Source organism: Nerophis lumbriciformis, linkage group LG09 (genome assembly GCF_033978685.3).
Source record: "Nerophis lumbriciformis linkage group LG09, RoL_Nlum_v2.1, whole genome shotgun sequence".
Lineage (NCBI taxonomy): Eukaryota > Metazoa > Chordata > Actinopteri > Syngnathiformes > Syngnathidae > Nerophis > Nerophis lumbriciformis.
In genome coordinates, this window is record NC_084556.2 from 17713426 (window position 1) to 17729391 (window position 15966).

General features: G+C 41.4%; 2 protein-coding genes and 1 long non-coding RNA gene across 3 annotated transcripts in view; 1 reads left to right on the forward strand and 2 right to left on the reverse strand.

Moving 5' to 3' along the window:
* Window positions 1-4872, forward strand: part of slc22a6l (solute carrier family 22 member 6, like) — a 31814-nt gene extending 26942 nt beyond the window's left edge. Inside the window, exons 10-11 of the mRNA XM_061962452.2 lie at window positions 3888-4091; window positions 4165-4872. Coding sequence (XP_061818436.1) covers window positions 3888-4091; window positions 4165-4252 — 292 coding nt within the window. The 3' untranslated portion in view covers window positions 4253-4872. The remainder of the gene's footprint in view (window positions 1-3887; window positions 4092-4164) is intronic.
* On the reverse strand, window positions 3972-10452 carry LOC140679027 (uncharacterized). The gene is made up of 3 exons (XR_012050605.1): window positions 10053-10452; window positions 9038-9075; window positions 3972-4063 (listed from the first exon to the last, which is right to left on the reverse strand). It is a non-coding gene; the product is annotated as an uncharacterized lncRNA (long non-coding RNA).
* Window positions 10453-10979: 527 nt separating this feature from the next.
* nrg2a (neuregulin 2a) overlaps window positions 10980-15966 on the reverse strand; it is a 236168-nt gene continuing 231181 nt past the window's right edge. Inside the window, exon 12 of the mRNA XM_072913761.1 lies at window positions 10980-14315. Coding sequence (XP_072769862.1) covers window positions 13661-14315 — 655 coding nt within the window. The 3' untranslated portion in view covers window positions 10980-13660. The remainder of the gene's footprint in view (window positions 14316-15966) is intronic.

Below are 15966 nucleotides of genomic sequence, written 5' to 3' on the forward strand. Positions count from 1 at the left end.
CAGCCACCAAACCGGATCCCCTCAACGCCTTGACTGCGCCTAGAAATTCTGTCCATAAAAGTTATGAACAGAATCGGTGACAAAGGGCAGCCTTGGCGGAGTCCAACCCTCACTGGAAACGTGTCCGACTTACTGCCGGCAATGCGGACCAAGCTCTGGCACTGAGCATACAGGGAGCGGACTGCCACAATCATACAGTCCGATACCCCATACTCTCTGAGCACTCCCCACAGGACTTCCCGAGGGACACGGTCGAATGCCTTCTCCAAGTCCACAAAACACATGTAGACTGGTTGGGCAAACTCCCATGCACCCTCAAGGACCCTGCCGAGAGTATAGAGCTGGTCCACAGTTCCACAACCAGGACGAAAACCACACTGTTCCTCCTGAATCCGAGGTTCGACTATCCGGCGTAGCCTCCTCTCCAGTACACCTGAATAGACCTTACCGGGAAGGCTGAGGAGTGTGATCCCACGATAGTTAGAACACACCCTCCGGTTCCCCTTATTAAAGAGAGGAACCACCACCCCGGTCTGCCAATCCAGAGGCACTGCCCCTGATGTCCACGCGATGCTGCAGAGTCTTGTCAACCAAGACAGCCCCACAGCATCCAGAGCCTTAAGGAACTCCGGGCGGATCTCATCTACCCCTGGGGCCTTGCCACCAAGGAGCTTTTTAAGTACCTCAGCAACCTCAGCCCCAGAAATAGGAGAGCCCACCACAGACTCCCCAGGCACTGCTTCCTCATAGGAAGATGTGTTGGTGAGGAGGTCTTCGAAGTATTCCCTCCACCGATCCACAACATCCGCAGTCGAGGTCAGCAGAACACCATCCTCGCCATACACGGCGTTGATAGTGCACTGCTTCCCCTTCCTGAGGCGGCGGATGGTGGTCCAGAATTGCTTCGAAGACGTCCGGAAGTCGTTTTCCATGGCTTCCCCGAACTCCTCCCATGTCCGAGTTTTTGCCTCTGCGACCGCTGAAGCCGCACACCGCTTGGCCTGTCGGTACCTGTCCGCTGCCTCAGGAGTCCTATGAGCCAAAAGAACCCGATAGGACTCCTTCTTCAGCTTGACGGCATCCCTCACCGCCGGTGTTCACCAACGGGTTCTAGGATTACCGCCACGACAAGCACCAACTACCTTGCGGCCACAGCTCCAATCAGCCGCCTCGACAATAGAAGCGCGGAACATGGTCCATTCGGACTCAATGTCCAGCACCTCCCTCGTGACATGTTCAAAGTTCTTCCGGAGGTGGGAATTGAAACTCTCTCTGACAGGAGACTCTGCCAGACGTTCCCAGCAAACCCTCACAATGCGTTTGGGCCTGCCAGGTCTGTCCGGCATCCTCCCCCACCATCGCAGCCAACTCACCACCAGGTGGTGATCGGTAGAAAGCTCCGCCCCTCTCTTCACCCGAGTGTCCAAAACATGAGGCCGCAAATCCGATGACACAACGACAAAGTCGATCATGGAACTGCGGCCTAGGGTGTCCTGGTGCCAAGTGCACATATGGACACCCTTATGTTTGAACATGGTGTTCGTTATGGACAATCTGTGACGGGCACAAAAGTCCAATAACAAAACACCACTCGGGTTCAGATCCGGGCAGCCATTCTTCCCAATCACGCCTCTCCAGGTTTTATTGTCGATGCCAACATGAGCATTGAAGTCCCCCAGTAGAACGAGGGAATCACCCGGGGGAGCACTCTCAAGTACTCCCTCGAGTGAATCCAAAAAGGGTGGGTACTCTGAGCTGCGGTTTGGCGCGTAAGCGCAAACCACAGTCAGGACCCGTTCCCCCACCCGAAGGCGGAGGGAAGCTACCCTCTCGTCCACCGGGTTGAACTCCAACGTACAGGCTCTGAGCCGGGGGGAAACAAGAATTGCCACCCCAGCCCGTGGCCTCTCACTGCCGGCAACGCCAGAGTGGAAGAGAGTCCAGCCCCTCTCGAGAGAACTGGTTCCAGAGCCCTTGCTGTGCGTCGAAGTGAGTCCGACTATGTCTAGCCGGAACTTCTCCACCTCGCGCACTAGCTCAGGCTCCTTCCCCCCCAGCGAGGTGACGTTCCACGTCCCAAGAGCTAGCTTCTGTAGCCGAGGATCGGACCGCCAAGTGCCCTGCCTTCGGCTGCCGCCCAGCTCACATCGCACCCGACCTCTATGACCCCTGCTATGGGTGGTGAGCCCATTGGAGGGGGACCCACGTTGCCTCTTCGGGCTGTGCCCGGCCGGGCCCCATGGGGACAGGCCCGGCCACCAGGCGCTCGCCATCGTGCCCCACCTCCGGGCCTGGCTCCAGAGGGGGGCCCCGGTGACCCGCGTCCGGGCGAGGGAAATCTGGGTCCTTGTTTTTTATATTTCATGGAGGTCTTCGAGCTGCTCTTTGTCTGATCCCTCACCTAGGACCAGTTTGTCTTGGGAGACCCTTTATGCCCCCGGACAACATAGCTCCTAGGATCATTGGGACACGCAAACTCCTCTACCATGTTAAGGTGGCAGCTCAGAGAGGAGACCGTAAAATATCAAATAATATTATTTAGCTCATTCACGTAAGAGACTAGACGTATAATATTTCATCAGATTTAGCGATTAGGAGTGACAGATTGTTTGGTAAACGTATAGCATGTTCTATATGTTATAGTTATTTGAATGACTCTTATCATAATATGTTACGTTAACATACCAGGCACGTTCTCAGTTGGTTATTTATGCGTCATATAACGTACACTTATTCAGCCTGTTGTTCACTATTCTTTATTTATTTTAAATTACCTTTCAAATGTCTATTCTTGGTGTTAGGTTTTATCAAATAAATTTCCCCCAAAAATGCGACTTATACTCCAGTGCGACTTATATATGTTTTTTTCCTTCTTTATTATGCATTTTCGGCCGGTGCGACTTATACTCCTGAGTGACTTATACTCCGAAAAATACGGTAATCCTCGCCTCTTTGGCGACAAATAAAGTACGTTTCTTACAAGTATCATCCCTGCAGGACGAGGAATAGCTAAACATGCTTCACTACACACAGTAGCTCACCGGCATCAAAATGTAAACAAACGCCATTGGTGGATCGACACCTAACATCCACTGTAATGATATCAAGTACCGTACAGTCACGTATCTAGTCGATACGACTATGATTACGTCGTTATTTTTTGGCATCACAACATCATCTTTCGTTTTTTTTTTTAATTTATATTATGTTTAAACTCAGGAAATACTATATGTCCCTGGACACATGAGGACTTTGAATATGACCAATGTATGATCCTGTAACTACTTGGTATCGGATTAATACCCAAATGTGTGGTATCATCCAAAACTAATGTAAAGTATCAAACAGAAGAATAAGTGGTTATTACATTTTAACAAAAGTGTAGACAGAACATATTAAAAGAGAAAGTGTGCAGATCTTAAGAGTAAATGAACAAGTAGATTAATAATTAATTTTCTACCACTTGTCCTTAATAATGTTGACAAAATAATATAATATAAATGACACAATATGTTACTGCATGTCAGCTGACTAATTAGGAGCATTTGTTTGTTTACTTACTACTAAAAGACAGGTTGTCGTGTATGTTCACTATTTTAATTAAGGATTTAACTGCAATAAGAAACATATGTTTAATGTACCCTAAGATTTTTAGTTAAAATAAAGCCAATAATGCCATTTTTTTGTGGTCCCCTTTATTTAGAAAAGTACCGAAAAGTATCGAAATAATTTTAGTACCAGTACCAAAATATTGGTATCGTTACACTACTCTTTGGAATGAACAACGCTGACAAAGAGTAAAAACTATATAATAATGGATAATGATGTCATGATACAGAAGACTATGAATGGCATAACAATGTAAAGAAAATACATTTCTACCTCAGTCAGAATGGAATGGGCTGGGTATCAATGACTGCCCGCGTGGGAGCTATGGTGGCCCCTATGGTGCTTCTGAGTGGCGACTACATACCTTGGCTGCCTGGTTTGATCTATGGAGGAGCGCCCATCATTAGTGGCGTGGCTGCCATATTCCTCCCAGAGACTCTTGGATCACCGCTTCCTGACACAGTACAAGATGTGGAAGACAGGTAAGTGAATTGTATTACTTCAAAAACTTAAGCAAAGTTATTACAACATATTTATGCATTTATAAAATGTCAGGGGGTCGGGGAGAATCTCCAAAAACTCAGCAAATGAAGCAGTCGTTCTGCAGGACACCCAGGCAAATCTCTTGAAGCAGGTCATCTGAAGGCATCACGATGCTATGCTGGCACGTTAACGGAAATAGGAGTGCATGATGCTTCTTGTTTTGCTACTGTGATTTACATATGACTTTAATGTCCTGACTGACTGCTGGAATATTGAGACGGTGATGCTTGCTTTATAGACAAGTCAACACAATGAAGACAATCATGTTGTTCTGGACTCACAATATTTTGTATTAAAAAAAAAAAAAAAAACATGTTTAAAAGAACGTTCTCTATACATTAAAATGCTTCTACAGCTTGCATATCTGTGTTCTCTTGAACATTTGTGTGCAAAGCAAATCACAGATAGCAACCTTTAGGTATGTTGGGGTGCAGAGAACACCACACTTTAAAAGTACGACAAGTGTAATGTAGAGACATTTATAGTAAGAAATATGTCTGAAATATTTTTGTCTGTAAAAATAAAATGTAAGCCGGCTGCAAGCTGTAGCTTTAAGTCGACATGTTTTGGATTGGCTGACTTACGCCGACATAAGTGGTTGTCAACATAATCGTTTTTTGAAATACTGTAACTGAAGTAAGCCATTGCTAGCACATGTACTTGGGACTTTCACCAGAGAAATGAGGAGAATGGGCGATAATAAAGGATTTTTTTAACATACTACAGTTTGTTTTCCACCATTGGTGAAATTGTGTTAGTGAGGATGAAAGAACGGCTTAGAAGTCCACTGCGACAAAGGAAAGGATCTTTAGTCTTATCCCGAAGATCTGTGCAGCTTCAGTCTAAAAACAACAATGATGAAGTTGACAATGCTGCAACACACATCGACATAAACAGACTGATTTGTCATAGAAACAACCCTTTTGGATGTCTATTATGCTGACAGAAGCACTTGACCATGTTGGCCTACAGCAGGGGTCTCCAACATTTTTTCTTCTGAGAGCTACTTTTACAAAATAAAAATGGCCAAGAGCTACTTGTTTTACAACATTTATTTCCATAACAATTAACCAAAACAAAGAGAATTAGGTTATTTTGCCAGAGCATTTTAAAAAATGTCGGAATCCACAACTAACATTTCAGAGTAGGAATGAGATGTATATGGCCCCATTCGTCACGGTTTACCTGACACATGAAACGTTGCAAATGGGGGGGGGGGGGGGGGGTGCACTATACACTTTAACTGCCAGATGGCAGTAGAGTGTTGAATATCTTAAGATATGTTTTGTGGCAATTCCAACTTTGACCAAAGCATCAGTTGATATCTAGAGCGGCGCGCTCTATCATTTTCAAAAGACTGCATTGCAAAATTATTAACCCCCCTCTTCCTCTCACACGAGATCCAACCAGGAATGGGGCCATATGAATCTCTTCCCGACTGAATATTAAAATAAAATATAAACATGTTATGCATGTCTTTCTGGTGCATGATTCAAGCTACTTATACAAAACAAAAAAAGGGTTTTGTGTTTTATTTTTACGACTGGTAACATTAAAATTGTACTTTATTTAGACAGCAAATCTTCAGTATCTTTGTTTTTAATCCTAATTCATGGTATTTTGTCAGTAAATATGTCTGGATTGAACAGTTATAAAAAAAAAGGGAATTTTGACCCTTTGGTGAGCAACTCAAAATCAGCTGGCGAGCAACTGGTTGGAGAACCCTTGCCTATAATATGTCAACGTTGCTGAAGTCGGCCATTTTCAAGGGGAACTGCACTTTATTTTTGCCTATCTCTCACAATCATTACAAAACAAGACGATGGATGTATTTTTGTATGCATTCTAACTAGGGACGTCCGATAATGGCTTTTTGCTGATATCCTGTATTCCGATATTGTCCAACTCTTTATTTGTCGATACCGATATCAACCGATACCGATATCAACCGATATATACAGTCGTGGAATTAACACATAATTATGCCTAATTTGGACAACCAGGTATGGTGAAGATAAGGTACTTTTTTTTTTTTTTATTATAAAATAAAATAAGATAAATAAATTAAAAACATTTTCTTGAATAAAAAAGAAAGTAAAACAATATAAAAACAGTTACATAGAAACTAGTAATTAATGAAAATTAGTAAAATTAACTGTTAAAGGTTAGTACTATTAGTGGACCAGCAGCACACACAATCATGTGTGCTTACGGACTGTATCCCTTGCAGACTGTATTGATCTATATTGATATATAATGTAGGAACCAGAATATTGATAACAGAAAGAAACAACCCTTTTGTGTGATTGAGTGTGAATGAGTGTAAATGGGGGAGGGAGGTTTTTTGGGTTGGTGCAATAATTGTAAGTGTATCTTGTGTTTTTTATGTTGATTTAATAAAAAATAAAATAAATAAAAATAAAAATAAAAAACGATACCGATAATTAAAAAAACGATACCGATAATTTCCAAAATTACATTTTAACGCATTTATCGACATCTCTAATTCCAATTTAACTCATAAATAAATGTACATAAGAAGTCAGCTGATAATGGAGCCAAAAACGTCCCCTCTTCCGCTTATAAATCTCTCTAAAAAACATCCGAAGTGCGCCAATAATACTCCATTTACATTTCATGACTTGAATGTTAACTTAAGTATGAGCAATATTGTTGTTACAAGCGCAAACGCAGACAAAGTATTTTTAGCGGCGCCATGATAAAAGTTTGTGCTGCTGTATTGACATCAGCCGCTGGTAAGCTGCTTTCACACCTCTGAGCTCGCAAAAGTTTATTCCAGATCATAAATAATGCCTCTCACAGGGATAGTAGAAGGATGAGGACATTACCTGATGAGTTGGTCAACTTTGGCATCCAATTTAGACCCACAAATGCAGAGAAAGACAAAAAGAGACGCTCGGTCTGCGTTTGGTTCCACCCCCCTTTTTTCTATGCATGGATTAAGAGCCATTCTTTATTTAAATGGGAATATATAAACATCCTTGCAGTTGGCTCCTAGTGACAACAGACATTGTACAGTAAGTGATGTTCTATTATATTTGATGGCTCTCATGATATCTGCAGTGAGTAGTAATCAGTGATATTGTCGAAAGAAAACGTTGTGATGCGTTTTTTAAATTAATGTGCCGCCGAATGCTTGAAATGATCAAAATACGTAACTATGACACGTTATCATAAATATGCCTGTTACTGCATTACATGTATACTTACAGTGTACTCTAATGGAGGTGTTTGGATGTTTTTTTGAGCAATTATAGGCATTGGTTCCATTGTAAGCAGACTTTTGATCGCATTTATTTAATATTTAGAATGCATTAACAAAAGGAAAACATATGTGTTCTTGTCTTCCATTAAGATTGTGAATGATAGGCAAAATTCCATAAAGTGCAGTTCCCCTATAAGTAACTAAAATAACATGGTGGACTGTCAGGGAATTGATGAGTTGGTTGGTCAACTAAATGGGTTCCAGCGTAATATGCCTCGTCATCTATCACAAAAAGGTTGTGTGAATAAAAAATCTATTAGATTAGATTAGATTAGTTTATTTCAAAGGGGACAATGCAATTTCATAAAACACATGACTACACATGGTTAAAAAAGCCAGAATTAGCCAGAAGGCTAGTTTTCATCTGTAGTCCCCTGGCCATGATGTAAAAAGGCAGTAAAATTACAATTTAAAAGAAAAAAAAGAAAAAGAGAGAAAAAGAAAATAGCACACAATACATATACAATATGATAAAAAATAAAATACAACATCACAACATAACATGTATCTTAGCATCAAAACAGGCTCATCTTTTAGTGCTGGCAGCTGTAGGAGTTGATAAGCCACATTTTTTATTTTTGTGTGTGACCAGTTTAACCTCCTCAGTTATTGAGTTCCACACATTTGCACTCCTTACTGACCAGGCCGACTTACTGAAAGTGCTCCTGCGCAGAGGAATATAACAGTCACCTCTGACAGAGCCTCGAGTGACACGCTCACGGCTGTTTCTTTGGCTGATGATCTCTGCCAGAGGATCTGGAGCCAATTGCAGTACTTTATAGGTCAGTATTAAGTCTGTAAATGTGTAAAGACTGTCCCAGATTAAAATACTGTATTTTTTTTTTTTTTAGAATGGCACAGTGATGATAGTGCCTAGGTTTTTTTTTATCCATAACCTTAATTGCTTCTTTGTACAATATTTCCAATGTTTTTTTTAAACTCTGACCAGTCTGAGACCAGCTGGTAAGGCAATAGTTGAAGTGGCTAAAAATCATCGAATGCAAATACAATTTTGCAGCTTCAGTTGACATTTCATTTCGAACTGCACGAAAATTTGCGAGATTAAACTTGATTATTTTACACAATTTGTCAATATGAGCTTTAAATGAAAGCTCTGAATCTATTATGAATCCAATATATTCCTATTGGCTGACAATTTGTATTCTTTCTCCATTAATATGTATGTCGGGGTCATATGATACTTTTTTTGTTTTAGTTACATATATGCCCACAGTTTTAGAAACGTTTAGCTGCAGACAGCACTCCTGCAACCAAGTTGTAACATAAGACATTGTTTTAGTGAGTTTAGCAGCAACAATGTCTTTGGTGTGACCATGAAGGAAGAAAACCGTGTCGTCTGCATACATTAAGCATTCAGCTTCAGGACAAACAGTGGGCAAATCATTAATATAGAGTCTAAATAAAAGGGGGCCTAAAATTGACCCCGGAGGGACTCCGGAGGTTAGCCTAAGAGAGTCAGATCTGCAGTTGTTAACTGATACAGATTGTGTTCGATCGTGCATACGATTCAATGCAGTTCACAGCTTTTTGAGAGAAGTTAAATTTTGTGAGCTTGTTAAAAAGAACAGAATGATTTACCGTATCAAATGCTTTCCTGAGGTCCAAAAACACCGCCCCTACAACATATAACATATCTGCTCAAAGTACACAATTACACATTTTAAAAAGGCCTCCACATCCTTTGCCTATTCCTAAAACAACGTTAAGACCAGTGGTTCTTAACCTGTGTTCGATCGAACCCTAGGAGTTCGGTGAGTCGGCCTCAGGGGTTCGGCGGAGCCTCCGCCACGGAGGTAAAGACACATCCGACTTATTGCGTAAGTAAAAACTTCTCCTTATTGGCGTATAATGGATACCCCCAAACAATGTGCCCTCTAATTTTCCATCTGATTTGCAGGTTTTTTGATTGATTGATTGAAACTTTTACTAGTAGATTGCAAAGGAAGAGAATACATTATATGAAACAGTACAGTTTACACAGTACAGTACATATTCCGTACAATTGACCACTAAACGGTAACACCCGAATAAGTTTTTCAACTTGTTTAAGTCGGGGTCCACGTTAATCAATTCATGGTAATGTGTGTTAGGTGTGTAATTTGTTGTGAGTTCATGCACTGTGTTGGTTTTGTTCTTTGAACAAGGTGATGTTCATGCACGGTTCATTTTGTGCACCAGTAAAAAAAACTATAACCTTTTCTTGAATTTAAAAAAAAAAAAAAACATTTTATTTTTCACTACAGAAGGGTTTGGTGAATGTGCATATGAAACTGGTGGGGTTCGGTACCTCCAACAAGGTTAAGAACCACTGGTTTAGACACACCTGAGGTATGATTACACACTTGGAAGTGAGAACTGTTTGGCAAACTGTTCAATTCCAAAATATTACATACCTGCATCAGAAGTTTAATTGTCATTCAGTGGCTTAGTAAGTGCATAAAACAAACTAAGCTTTCTTATAAGTCATTAACTGCTCTCCTTTAGCCACAAGGCCAAAACTGAACCAAGCTAACATTAGCGGCAGCAGTCAAACAGTAAACAAGTTAGCAGCTGTCATTTTAACATTAACCTTTTATGATGCATTCATAGTCACCTGGTAAACATCCATTTCTTCTCGGTTGAGACAGCGTTGATAAAGTGTCTGGGTCAAGTCTAACAAGTTACACATTAATAGTTTGACCGTGTGTATGTCAATTAGAAAAACGGTCAATCTGATGTTCACTGTCACCCTAATTTTGTGGCTAATGCTCGCTCACGAGTGAAAACTCCCCATTTTTACAAGTCGCCGTGCAGTGGAACAGCGACATTCAGCGGCCACTTGCAATATTACAGCTCGAAGCTATGTACCTGCTCATCCAATTAACCCTCTTTATGTCGCAATTTTTTACAAATATCCATGCCTACAAGGCTGCATTCCAGCCATATTTCAACACACCTTTCCAATTGCTACTATAGTTACAGTAAACCGATATGGTGCGTTCAGGGTCGCTTGGTAAATATCTCTGTCATCTTATTTAGTGGTATTTGACTGTAGCTTCGGTTGCGACAACATGACTAAACTTACAGTGTCAATTCGAACACATTAAGTGTACTTTATATATTCGCCGTTATCGTATTGTCACGACAATTGTTCGCTCAAGCGCGTAATGTCCTCGTTTTTACAAGTCACCTTGTGGCACAGCGGCATGTGAATTCAGCAACACAGCGACGCTCAGCGGCCACTTGAGATATTACTTCTGCAAGCAATGAATTATTCACACCACTCATAGCTAATTACTCATCCAATAAACTCACTTTATGTCGCAACTTTTTTTTTAAAAAGCATGCCAAGCTATGTTTTAGTTATATTTCGATAAAACTTTCCATTTTCTGCCTTTAAACATTAAACATGTGTCTCACATTCATTTACTGTAAGCTGTTAGAAGTTGGGTGGAATTGAAGCGGGTGTTTATTAATGTACTAAATCTGCACATTTAAATTGGAATTGGTTTCACTTCTTTCTACATTTATGCATCTTAGTCACACGGTATTTTAATCAAATCTATTTGTTTTTCTTATACATGTGAGTAAACATGCGAATTGTGTACACGTGTGGTTGTTTTTCTTACATTACCTTCTATTCACAAGTTGCTGTGTGGTTTTGGAAGTATGGCTACCACTTAGCGGGGAGTAGTTTAAGCCACTACATGCATATGAATGTAGTCTGTCATAGTATTAAGGAAACAATTATTTGCAGGGATACATAAACAACTAGTGTGTTCATTCATAGATTGGTGCACATTCATATGAACTTCTGATGCAGAGCAGAAATAACTCCATCATAAAATGATATGAATAACGATTTATTTTCCTCATATGAACAGGTGGAATCAGTTTTCATTTTATTTTACAATCTATGACAATCTGGCATTGTTTCTTTTATTTCTAGCATATTCCAAGAATGACATGGAAGCAAGGGGGAGGGGAAAGGGTCTTTTTTGTTTATTTATTGCTGAATGTTAAATGAAATGCACTTCCCATGACTGGAAAAGAATAGTCTGCTGCTTTTGTCTTTTTTTTTTCTTCCTTTTTTTTGTTTTTTTCAAACCATGCACCCATCTAACCTTGACCACAAGTACATGCAGAGGAGAGGAGGTTCAAGCCAAGGGAGGTCAAGGAGGTCAGGAGGATTTTAGGATTAAAAGAGAGGAGACTTGCAGGGAGTGCTTGGTAGGACCTAAAATTGCTTATTTTGGGGAAGGGTGAGGAAGTTATCTGCAAGTGACCAAAAACATTCTCTATTACAGTAGGGAAGGGATTCATATGGCCCCAGTCCTGGGTGGATCTCGCGTGAGCGAAAGAGAGGGGGTTTATTATTTTGCAATGCAGTTTGCTGAAAATGATGAAAAGCATCACTCTACATAGCAACTGACGCTGTGGTCAAAGTTAGAATTGCCACAAAACACATTTTAAGATATCCAACACTCTACTGCCGTGTGGCTCCAATTTTTCACGTTTCAAGTGTCAGGTAAACCGCGACGAATGAGGCCTCATGAATTCCCTTCCCTACTGTATAACCAGACTTTGTGTGACCCTAAACAAGATTTAGTTTCTTCCCCCTTTAACATAGGGTTTGATTTTATAAGTTGCTGCAAGGCTCCAAATGTTGACAATACAAACAATACGCATCTAAATGGACTTGAGAACCTTTCTGATCATGTATGGCCCCAAACCACCGCATAGTGTTTTTGCCAGGAGCCGGCCCTGAAAGACCACACTGCGCAGAACAAATGGTCTGTTACAGTAACAAAACCGATCTTGGGGGCGCCTTAATGGTTTGGATTCCTTGTGTCAGACTGGATTTGACTAAACCTGTCAATAAGACAAAGCGGCAGGTACACAGTACTATCGGAGGAGACGCTATTTGGATGCTACTTGACGTTTACTGGAAGAGTGCACGCAAAAGTGAAAGCGCTCATATGATAAAAACAATCATGTGCACGATACAATTTGATAGATGGCTTTTTTTTTAAAGAAGTAAAATTGGTGGTGTAAATATGCATCATTCTACACTACAGGCACACACAGCACAGTCACCTATTAGAAAAAGGATGTCCTCAAACAACAAAATAGAAAGATTGCATATTTTTGCATTGTATGATCCCTTTCACAGCTATTCCACGTGTCGGTGGTATATGTTCAGGGAAGGACATGAGGGGTGGAAATCCTGAGACACTGTGTGGCCTTTTTACAGAGACCACAAAAAAGCAGAAAGGACACAGAAGGATGACGAGGTATGGGGGAGCTGAGTGGAAACAGATGCGGTGGTTTTGTTTCGCCCACCACCTCCGATGGCAGGGGTCAGCCCGTGCCAAGCGGCTCGGTGTTTGTGGGCCTCATAAAAGGCTAACATGAGGGAAGCCTGCAGGGAAGGCAAGGAGGTGGAGCAGGGGGAGGCTTTATGGGGGCAGGGAGAATAGCTGTAAACACATCAAGCAATGACCTGCATAACGTAACACAACCTACCGCAGCTTCACCTGCGTCTACTTGGAGGGAGGTCAGTGGGCGGGAGAGGGGGTTCTGATAAAGCACTGGTTCTGTGGATGTCCGCACATGCATTGCGCGCACACACACACACACACACACACGCAAACAAACCAGACGGCAAAACAAAACGGATCTACATTGTATTAATGAATCAGGCGTTCTATTGGATCCCAAGTGCTAAACCCTACGGGTGAGTTACACTGATGTAAACATACACTTTGTGATGACAGTGGTTTATATTGCATGATAATGGAAGAGGGCAACTTGGACAGAAAGGAAAAAAAAATCAACCAGAGAGGAGACAAACAAAATCAATGTGTATAAAAAAAAAAAAATGAAAAAAAAAAATGCGTTCGTATAAGAAAGGCTACAAAAACCTCCACTTGCCCTCTGGCATCGGCAAACAGCAAAAGGCACCACAATATTACTCTATATTTTTTTTTGTGTGTGAAAAAACTGGCACATCGTTTTATGCTGTAAATCAAAATGTACATATAAATAGAGTTTTCCCTATAAAAAAGTCTTTGCTGTTAACTAGTAGACAACTTTTGCTAAAATGAAAATAAATATTTCATTTGTTTAGAATATCTGTCAGTTATATAAAATAAAAATATTTCTTATAGATGCAGGTCTATACTATGTTGATTTCTTTCCCCCGGGGTTCGTGATCACTCTCTAATGGGGTGTAGCGTCCGGTTTGGAGCGGGTGTGTGTGAGTCTCGTTTGCATGTTGCCATGCCCACTGTGCCGCCCCGACGAGTGAGGAGTCCGACTGTCCACCGGTCTGTAGATGGTGGAGGGCTCAGCGTTCATGTTCTGCATACTGAGGAAGGGCGTGCTCTCGCCGTCCTCCTCCGACTCGCTTCCTGTTAGGCAGCTACGGGAGCCGTATTCCCGGGAGGCCTCGTATCCGCGGGGGGCCACGTGGCCGTTCAGTCTGGACCTCCTCCAGCGCCGGCTATTGGTTGCGCTGGACCCGCTTTTCTTTGGTTGCTCTCTGGAAGAGAGATACTCCTGGGTGGTCTCATAGTCTTCGTCGTCCGCCAGCCGGTAGGGGCTGGAGGGTAGGCTGCCCCTGCTGTCGTTGAGATAGGTGCGGCGCTGCTGCCGGTAGGCCTCCTGGCACTGGGCGTCGTGGAGGGGCACTTGGTAGCGGCGCAGCAGAGGCTGGTCGTCTTCCAGGGGGTACGGGTTGTGGACAGCGGGAGGGAGGGACATGGCGTGGCTGGCGTTGGGCGAGGTGATCTGGAAGGTAGGCACCTGCGGGGGCAAGGAGTAGCGGAAATCCACTGGCGAGAGGCGGGCTGGTGTCGTCAGGGCTGACACGTATCTGCAGGGCGTAAAAAGAGGGGGAAATATTGACTTTGTATTTAATACAGAGTAATAACTGGCAAAGGTCCTAATAATCCATAAATCTTCCTGAATTCTGTTTCTGTCACAACTCTGTCAAACATGCCAATTTGCTGATCTGATCCAGTTTATGCAACTTTTCTGACTTTGTGGCTTATTTTGGGGTCAGTCGTATTTATATTGTGAAAGGTGGTGGTTAGAATTATAAATACTAAATAATTTCCGGACTATAAGCCGCACTGGTATATAAGCTGCACCCACTACATTTTAGAATTTAAAAAAATATGTTTTCATTTATTAGCCGCAGATATTACTGGTACATTGTTAAATAAAAATATTTATATAGAAATAGTTTGTAAAAAGTTTACTTACATAAATTAATTGTTTTCAAATGGCGCCTGTAAAAAGGCAGTAAAACGGCTGGTCAAACTTATTATCTGATTCATCCTTTATGGGATACATAAGATTTTCTCCTCTTTTATTAAAGTTCAAGATGTTTATAGGATTCTTCTTCCTTGTACTTTGTAAACACTTTTAATTTGAACAGTTTCTTAAAGTGGATCATTTTAGTACATTGTTTGATTTCTTTGCTTAAAAAATTCCATAATTTAGTCGTTAGCAAAGTCAAATCCATAGATAGCCGCAACTTTGTATAAGACGCAGGGTTAAAAGCTTGGGGAAAAAGTGGCGGTTTATAGTTCGGAAAATAGGGTAATTGACGTGATGAGCGGTTACTTTGGCATGCGCAGGTACTGTGGGATTACAGTAATCCCTCGTTTATTGCTATTAATTGGTGAGCTCAATAAATGAAATTCCCGCAAAGTAATCTTTAGTTATGAATCAAATATTTTCAAAGCCAAAACACAAAAAAATGTTTAAGACCTTCTAAATATGTTTTTCAACATTATGAGAGCCCTCTAGACATGACATAACAACCTTTAGTCAACTTTACACTTGTTTTAATCCAAAATCCAATCAGTGGCCTCAATACTGAAGAGCGTGCTCTGATTAGTTTAGTCTCTTCTGGAGGCCAATACTACTGTAGTATTTATATTTTTAGTTTGTTTAACCATTGTCATGCTTGGAAATTCTTAATTTAAGACCCACATATTGTAGAATATGCTTTAAACATTGTTAATATCCCTAAAAAATCCGTTATGTAGGGAAGCAGCAACTTTCAAGTGCGGTGTGGCAAAGGACGTCTGCGTCACCAGGCTTTAAAGGAAATGTATGCCTTGCAAAAGCACTTGCACTATTTTTTTTAGATTTTAAGTGTGACCAAGTGCGGCCTGGATTTCCTAGCATACCTCACCACCAAGTGGATTATTCTTTGCCGACGCTACCACAGATGTTGAATGTTGGTTAATTCAAAACTCCTTCAGTTAAACACCACAGCTGCGATCCAGCTGTGCCAACGCCATCATCCACTGGTGTTCCCCAAGGGTCTATTAAAGGTACACTTATGAAGTTTTTTAATATATATTTTAGGTGACACTGATGGCTTGCAGATGACAAAACAGCCATTATTAAAGTTGTTAATATAAAAGCTGTACATTTATAACACAGTATAAACACATTCCAAACGTGACCAAGAATGTGGCAAGTGTTTCCAGTCATATTTGCATTCATTC